Source organism: Onychostruthus taczanowskii, unplaced genomic scaffold (genome assembly GCF_017590055.1).
Source record: "Onychostruthus taczanowskii isolate IOZ18803 unplaced genomic scaffold, ASM1759005v1 scaffold84, whole genome shotgun sequence".
Classification (NCBI taxonomy): Eukaryota; Metazoa; Chordata; class Aves; order Passeriformes; family Passeridae; genus Onychostruthus; species Onychostruthus taczanowskii.
The window spans coordinates 366,183-375,263 of NW_024506332.1; the positions used below are offsets into that span (position 1 = coordinate 366,183).

The window sequence follows — 9,081 nt, forward strand, 5'->3', positions numbered from 1 at the left end:
TGAGACCTCCTTTGAGAGGTAAAACAAGGAATTCAACAACGGATTCTTGAAACAGTTTTACCAAATTTCTGATGAGAAATTCTTTTTTTTTTTTTTCCTTTTGCAGTGATGTCTTCAAGTCCAACAGTCGGCTCCTCCAGCAACGGATTCTTGAAACAGTTTTACCGAATTTCTGATGAGAAATTCCTTTTTTTTTTTTCCTTTGGCAGTGATGTCTTCAAGTCCAACAGTCGGCTCCTCCAGCACTTCTTCCATCCTCCCGTTCTCCTCCTCGGTGTTCCCTGCTGTCAAACAGAAGAGTGCCTTTGCTCCTGTCATCAGACCCCAAGGGTCCCCCTCCCCTGCCTGCTCCAGCGGCAACGGGAATGGCTTCCGAGGTGAGGAATGTGCTGCTGTTAATTCGCATTAAAGCTCCCGTTCTGGAGAGCAGTCACCACCGCGAGTGCCATCGCGGGTTCTGCAGGGCTCAGCAGTGACACCTGCCCCGGCCCTGCTGCACCAAAGGGTCAGTCCAAGCTCCTGGCTTCAGAGCAGGGGCCAAGTGCTGATTTCCACTTCTGAGCCAATGAATTTCAAACCCAGAATGGTTTGGGCTGGGAAAGGATCTTCAAGATCCAGTTCCAACCACCACCACAGGCAGGGACACCTCTCCCTGGAATATCAGCTCTTTGTGGGGAATGACTTCTCCTCAGGCTTGGGGGACTTGTTAAACAGAGCAGAGTTAATCCCCAGCTCTGTCCAGAACACAAACCTGCTGCAAGATTTAGGCTCAGCCCGGGAATTGAGCCCCACAGCCCATTTACAGCCCTTTTAAAGGTGATCTGTGAAACAAATGTGAGCAGTGAGATAAGAATGGAAACCTGTACCGAATTCTTGCTTTTAACAGGCTGGGGGGGGTGTGTGCAGCACATAAATATGCTCCAAGTCTCCATAAAAATGCCTTTATAGGGCCTAGGAAGTCATCTGGCCCCTTCAGACTTCACTAGAGATAGCCTAGGAAATACAGCTCTGGGAATTGAGCCGTGCCAAGAGCCAGTGGTAATTCCAAATGAGCCCCACAAACAGCACCTGTTTGGCTGGGTGTGATATAAACCCTTAGCTGGGCCACAGGAACTTGCAGAAAGTGTGATTATTTTATGTTGTAAGGAAATTCTAAGTGTGCTGAACAGAAACAGTAACATTTTTAAGAGATAACTCAGAGAATTCTGAAACAGCTTCTTCTACTGTCCCAGTTACAAGAAAATCCACACTTTCTTAAGATAATTTTCTTCCCATTAATGGGTTATCCATTGGTCTCACCATGTGAGTGCACAGACTTAAGTCTGCTTTAAACTGTCTAACTGTTTTGTAAAGAAGGCCTAAATATTAAGCCTAAATATTAAGGAGTTACCTGAGGTGGTGCTAAACACAAATCAGAGAGAAAACCACTCAGCTGCTTCTGGGAGACAGAAAAAGGGACAGATTAAGAAATTACTGAAATATTTAAATTAATAATTTTCTTTAAGGTAACACTCAATGCTCTGCTCAGAAAGAGTTTATCTCTCTTCCAACCCAATAAATAAATAAAGTGCTAGAGACCAGCTGGTCCCACCTATGCCATTTGGTGTTCACAACATATTTTATCCAGTCTATAAATCAGTAATCAATGAGGGATTCTAAAAAATTGAGCTTTAATATTAAATATAACAAAATCTCAAAGCTAAAACCTGACATCCACCCATTTCTACTGACCAAACTCCAGTCCTGAGCTGGTCAGGATTAATCTATGAGTTAAGGTTGTGAATAATTGCTGAATTAGCAAAATCATACAGATTTTGGATGGATACAAAATTTATTAACCACATCCCTTTCTTTGTGGGATTTCTACCTGTACATCAACACAAACATAAGTATACTCATATTCTACAACTCTTAAATTTAAGTATCCAATAAAACAGGACTGGTCAGTGACACAGCAAGAAGAAATAAGGTTTGTTACGCCAGGTCTTGGTAACTATTGCACTCTTTCAGCCATGGATGCAAATTCCAGCTGAAATATTTAAATTGATGCAAGCTGGGGAGCACATGCTTTGGAAAAGATCCAGGTACATGCAGCCTGATATCCAAATTAACGTTCCCACAGTGCTGACAGACAGATGTGGCCAAAAAGTCAACACGAGGCTCCCAAAGAGGCTTCTTGCCTGGACTGAGGCAGTGGGAGATGGATAATGCCCTCTGCCACGCCACCCCCTGGGGCTGGAAACCAGGCATAGGTGTGCTGGGCATGGAATTTAGGATTTATTTCCTTATTTATCAAACTTAGGTATCCGAAAATGCTGCTGGAGGGAGAATAGCAAAAGCACAGGGCAAGCAGTGAATATGTGCAGGCCCCTTTCCAAAGCCATTAACTCTGAGTTTCCCCACCCATAACATGTGGAAAACATCTCTCCAATATATAATAATAATATATACATTACAGAATTATATATCTACATTTAGAGGATGATAATCTTCTTCTTTGTCGTCTTCTTCTTTACCAGCCCCTCAGAGCATGCCACTCTCCTTACAGGCAGCAATGAAAATCTAGATTAGAGCTTCCATATATGCTACCAACAGCAGTATTTAAGCCTGGATTAAAACCAGTCTAAACATGAGTGGCTGTGCAATCTTCATCCTCGGATTTGCATTCCCATTGTTCCAGCTGTTTACAGGGAGTGTTTTTTCCCAAGAATGTGTTTTGGGAGGATTTGGTCCCTGTGAGGGTGCCGAGGGGCTGGGATGGAATTCCCAGAGGAGCTGTGGCTGCCCCAGCCCTGGAAGTGTCCAAGGCCAGGTTGGAGCAGCCTGGGCCAGTGGGAGGTGTCCCTGCCATGGCAGGGGGTGGATGAGATCAGCTGTAATCAACAAACCCAAACCATTCCATGATCCTGGAGTTCAACACTAATCCCCTTCCCAGTTCTCACGTTTGAATTGCAGCGAGTCCCTTTCCACTCCAAGACAGTTTTCCAAAGGCCACTTGTACGCACCAGGCTTGTGATCATTATTAATTACACCCATTAAAGGCGCCTATCACCAGATCATCTGGGTGCTACCCATCTTTGATTATTTATTTATAAAAAAATTCTCCAACCTTGTGACAATTTTAATCAAGTGTTTCAGTTGATAATTGCAAGCTGTCAAGGTTAATACAATAAGGCTCATCTCTAATTCTTTTTCCATTTCCCTCCAAGAGAAAAAAAAAAAAAAGACCCTCTGGGATAATGACTGGTGGTTGCTATATTCCCAACTCATCAGGGAGTGTCCTGCATTGAACCACCTTTATTGAAAAGTTACATCGATTCAATATATAGTAATACAGGCAAAAATAATTACAGCTTTGCTAGCAGTGTAAGACCTTAATCCAAACCTCCCAAACATTCAATAAAAAGCGATCCAGGCTGGGAATAGGCTTTTGACAGTGCAGCCCCAACGGGGAGTGGAGGTGGGGTGGAAACGGGCAGAGCAGGGTGTGTGAAAAGAGAGAGAAGCCGTGAGATGAGCTGGGGAAAACCAGGTGAGAATTCCAGCCAATATTCCTCCACCAACTCATTCTTTGTTGCAGGAGGAGGTGAGACTGAGAATGAAATGCCAGTGACACAAATTAGGTTTTCCTTGTATCTTCTGTGTTATAGAACTTGCTATATCAGACCATGGAATCACAAAATCCCAGAATCATTTGGATTGGGAGGGACATTAAAACCCATCCAGTCCCACTCCCTGCCAGGGGCAGGAATACCTTCCACTATCCCAGGCTGCTCCAAGCCCCATCCAACCTGGCCTTGAACACTTCCAGGGATGGAGAAGCCACAGCTTCTCTGGAAACCTGTTCATTCCAATACATATATTATTTTATTATTAATATCTCTAATCCTACAGTAAAAAATGTGCTTTCATTTAAAGTTAAACAACTTCCCAGAATGATGCATCTACAAGTTTTCTCAAAATATTTTTGAAGACACATGGCAGAAACTCAGATTTAAGCTTTGCTTTGCTTTGCTGGAAGTTTTCCTTGATTAAAAAAAGTGAAAATACTGTTAATAAAAATAGCATCACAAAAAAGCATTTATGCTGTTATGGACTGGCTCTCTTGGGAACAGAGCTGAAGCTACACTGGCACCAGCCCCTGAATGGCTGAAACTCAGCCGTGCTAAACTGTCCCAGGGGTGCAACCCCTGTGCCCAGATATCCAACAGCCAGGAAAGGCCATCCTGGATGGGGACAAGCCAGGCACCGCCTGTGCAGCTGCTCCTTTACTTGTTTCAGGCAAAGACCCAGCCAGGACAGCTCAGGCAAACCCTTTAAGCTCCTGGAGGCAGCCTGGATGATTTTGCCTGGAGCAGAGCACGAGGATCTGCTCGCCTGGGATAGCTGTGGGATGGAGGCAGCACGGAGGGCACGAGCCCACCTCTTCGTCCAGCCCAGCAGAGCCTGGAGCAGGGCAGAAATCCAAGGCTAAATCAAGTTTTCCTTTCTAAGGCAGGCATAGGGTCAATACCCAGCTCTCCATGTCACTCTGGGACACCACCAGTAGGATTAATTTTGGGATTTGGGGGTAAGGAGAAGGAATGGAACAGCATCCTTGGTGATATCAGATAATCTCTCTTCTAATGCACTCACACATATCCCAAAAACAGGCATGAAAGTGTTTACCTGCTTTATTTAGGTTTTAAAATATGAGGAACAACAGCAAATTCCAAAGCAATTACAAAAGGTATCTGTTTGGCTTTGGGCTGTTGGGTTTCACTTTCCCTTTCAGCTATCTGCTAAAATTGGCAGGAACTTTAGCCCCAGTCAGTAAGAAAATATGAAAATATTTATTTTCCTATTGTACTAAATCACAGACCATATCCACAGTTGTTTAAAAACACAGCTCCAGTAACAGACTTGTGTTAGCTCAGGAACTTGCCCAAAGCACTTTTTAAAACCCTCTCAAGGAAAGGGTGAAATGAATTCTCAGCGGGACAGGGTTTTAAACACACCAATAATTCCACAAATTTCAGTGAACATAAATCTTTGCAGGATTAGAACCTCGCACTGCACCGAGGCCCCTTTGAAAACGTGACTCGCTCATTTGTTCTATAAATACATCTAAACTCAACTTACCCCTCAAAACCTTGGGGAGCAGCACCGGTCCCAGGCAGCTCCAAATGTTGCTGCTGTCGGTTACGAGGAGCAGAGCTGCAATTAAAGGCAGGAGAGTGACTAATAAATAATTTACATAAGCCCAGCGTTCTGGGAGTGTGCCAGGTAGGGCTGCAGTGACTCAGACACGTGGGGGAAACAAAGTGAGGAAGTGAAGCTGTTTCCACTGCAACCAGACTGGCAAAAGCCAGCCCAGGCTTTGGGCCGGGATTCAGGGCTTGGAATTCCCTGGCTCGGTCTTGTCAGTAGCCCAGGGGGCAGTTCCCTCTGCTTCCACGCCTTTCCTCGCTCCCAGCCCTTCCAAGCAGATGAGCAGGGTGGGTGGGGAGCAGAGACCCTGCTCAGTTTTGGTTTATGAAGATGGTTTTGAGTGTTCAGCTTGAGAAGTCTGAATATGGGGACAGTTCTGAGCAATGTCCATCCCCAAGGACTTCTCTCCAGAGATAAGAACTCAAAAATGGGAAGGTTTTTCTGCAAACTCACATGCACTGAATTAACCCTCTCTCTTTTTCATCCATTTAGTAACCCTGGTGGGCCTGGGCTTTTCACAGAATCAGAAAACCATGGAGTGGTTTAGGAAGGGACCTTAAAGCCCACCCAGTGCCAGCCCTGCCGTGGCAGAGACACCTCCCACTGTCCCAGGGGGCTCCAGCCTGGCCTTGGGCACTGCCAGGGATCCAGGGGCAGCCACAGCTACCCTGGGAATTCCCTCCCAGCCCCTCTCACCCTCACAGGAAGGATTTTATTCCTTTTTACCCTGGAATAGCCCTTTGCCCATTGCCTGGGTCACAGTCAGTCCTCACAGTTCTCACTACAGCACCAAAAGATTTAAAGACACCAAAACTCTAATTTGATCTCAGATCAGGCCCTTCCCATGATTCCTGACTGCTCACAGGAGGGCAAAGGGCTCGAATATATTTTGTTCCATAACATTTTGCCACAATTTCATCTTTTTCACTTTTCTTTTTCAGCCATGACTGGTCTTGTCATTCCCCCGATGTAAGGAAGGGGCAGCTTTGCTGCTCTCCCTCCCTCTTCCCTTTTTTCCTCCTTTTTTTTTCATTTTTCTTTTACAGCACAAAACTACTTATTGTGATGGACCACTAAAAAGAAAAAAATAGCACTACAAGCTCTTTTTTGGGGAAAAGCCAGGCCCAGGAAAAAAAAGGAACATTTTTTATGGATTGGACAAGATAGAAGTCTGCATCATTTACCTGTTTCATATTTCTGACACAACCACATCAACTCCTCAAACACTGGGAATGAAGAATCAGCAAGAGCCAGGATGAACAAGACTTGGCAGAATGGAATTAGAAATGCAAAGTCTTTCCTGGAAGACACGAAAACCTTCCTAAGATTTGTAAAATATTCAAAGGAGAAAAAAAGAAATTGGCAAAATGATTCAAGGTTGATATTTTGGATACAATTTGTTTTACTTTGTAGGGGTAAAAAAGTTGAAGTTTCTATTTTCTATGGAGCCTTTCAGATATCGATTTAGTTTATGCAGAAAAACAATTCAACAAAACAGGGTACCAGCATGAAAGAATTTCTAGGACAAACTGACATGAATGATGGAACTTTGGTGTATGTGTGTATTTGCTTATAGTTTAACCTCTTTAAAAAATGTAAGATGTTTTACAATTATTTAAATAAATAAACTTGTAACTTATTGTACGTAGAGGTAGAAATTAAACCCTGTTTTGGATTTTTTCCTCCAGTTGTACAATGAAGACAGATGATGCAAAAATGTAGTGATAAGTTTGAGATATATTATTACTGCTGCAATTGCTCCTCACTTTCCCCCCCTCTTACTGAATTCATGTGCAAGGATGTATAGGATTCTTTCTGATTAACAAAACCCTCAGAAACTTTTACCTACATTGTGGTAAACAGCTCATGTAGGAATTTTTCACCCTCCTCGTCTTTCCCCCCTTTCCATTTTTTGCTTCAATTAAAATATTCAGGTACTAAGATTAACTGCTAAGTCTCAAAGACCCAGCTGACGAGTGAGTGGCACTTAGGGATTTGAGTGAATCGGATTTTTCATGAGGTACTGAGTTTATTTTATAGATTCAATGTATGAATTAGGAGGGGAAGGGTTCTCTGGGGTTTTCCATGTAGTTAGAACACCTTAAGTTCAGTTATGCTTCATATTAAGGGTGCATTTAAAAGGGTGAACATGTATTTGAATGATTTATGCACTTTTATCCTGAGTCATTAAAAATGGTAAGTATTTGCCAGTTATATATTGAAGTTCATAGAGGTAATAAATTGCTTTGAATTTTTCTGCATTTTAGCCTAAAAAAAGAGTTTAATTCTCCTTTGCATCTCCTCTCCTGAAATCGGAAGGTGAGGAAAAGTTTGATAAAACAAATACTGAATTATTTCAGAGAGCATTCAAAAGAATTTGGTTGTTGGAAAGCCATTTTTAGTGGGGAGAAAAATAAAAATCAGCTACACTACAGAGACCCCTCTAACATTCAAAAGAATTTGGTTGTTGAAAAGCCATTTTTAGTGGGGAAAAAAATTAAAAATCAGCTACACTACAGAGACCCCTCTAAAATCCACACAATTAATGGCTGCATGGACAGTTGCTCCTACAGAAACATCTTGATTTTAATCAATAAAACCTAAATAATGCCCCAGGATCTGAACTTGTCCATTTGCCCAGTAGTTTTATGGATGGGTAAGGAAAACTGTGTTCTTGGTGATCTTTAGGGATGGTAGAAGTTGAGCTGGGCTCGAGATGGTGAAACTGGCCCAGCTCACATGGCTGAGCTCTCTTGGAGCTGTTGTGGAGCTAACTGGGGTTAGGAAGAGCCCAAACTCCTCTCTGCAGCTGCACAGCTGGATGGTGACGAGAGGCTGACGGGGTGACCTGAGGGACCCTCACCTGAAGGACAGGGCTTGGGCACAGGGCAGCCTGTGCAGGGCATGGAACCAGAAAATCCTGGAACGGTGGCGTTGGAAGGGACCTTAAAGCCCACCCAGTGCCACCCCCTGCCAGGGACAGGGACACCTCCCCTGTCCCAGGGTGCTCCAAGCCCCAGCCTGGTCTTGGGTGCTGCCAGGGACTGAACAAAGCTTCCAAGGATGGGACCAGCTCCTCCAAGTTCCCTTTCCTGAGGCAGTGCACAGCTCAGTTTATGGGATAAAACCATCCACTGCACGTGGAGTTCTGAAGGAGATCTCAGAGGGACTGGAGACACCAGCTGGGCTGCTCTGGCCATTCCTAAAGAAGTCCCACTTCTTGGGAAGGAGTGTTGTGCTCCTGACTGTGCTGTGAGGTTTGGCAGGGTCGTCATTTGGTGCCTTCTCAATGCCATTGAGTCCCGTTTTAAAAAGGTGGAGGAGGGTAAATCTCTTCTAAAACCCAAGGCCCAACTTATATCAGCAAAAATGACAATTTAAAGAGAGATTTGGTGGGAATAATGTGGGTTTAAGAAACATGGATATAATTAGTATTTCACAGTCAGGCTACTGAAACTGTCTGAGTTCCACAAAAAATGAATTAAAATAAATCTCTGTTAGTTATGGCTGCAGGTTGATTGTCCTCACGGGTTCTCTGCGTGCCCCTCGTGCCACCAAGGATGTGGCAGCCACTGGAGGTCAACCAGCATCCCTGGAACCAAGTGAGCTCTGAAATATCAAAGGATCATAGATGTTAAAAAGTCTGGAGTTGTCAGTGTATCTCTGAAAACACAACAGGGTGCAGGGTCTGACCTGGATGTTCCAAACAGCAAAACAGCAACAACAAAACCCCCAAAATATTTCATATATTCATAGGTACTGATATCCCAGCAGGGCTAAGTAGGAAGTCCAAATTCATGTTTGGAATTATGCATTTATCCAGGGATAAAAATGGATTAAGGACTGGAAGAGCTGGGATCAAAACTTCCATACTTTTCAGTAAAAACACAT

At 43.8% G+C, this 9,081-nt stretch overlaps 1 protein-coding gene across 3 annotated transcripts in view; it reads left to right on the forward strand.

Annotated features, from left to right (window-relative positions):
- EBF2 (EBF transcription factor 2) overlaps positions 1-7,631 on the forward strand; it is a 121,545-nt gene extending 113,914 nt beyond the window's left edge. The window contains exons 15-16 of one of the 3 annotated variants that reach the window (XM_041424869.1): positions 210-386; positions 907-1,269. In XM_041424869.1, the coding sequence (XP_041280803.1) occupies positions 210-386; positions 907-986 (257 nt within the window). In that variant the 3' untranslated portion in view covers positions 987-1,269. Of the gene's footprint in view, positions 1-209; positions 387-906; positions 1,270-6,131 lie in introns of those variants that run through there. The other 2 variants (XM_041424868.1, XM_041424867.1) reach the window with 2 other exon arrangements.
- The last annotated feature ends 1,450 nt before the right edge of the window (positions 7,632-9,081 follow it).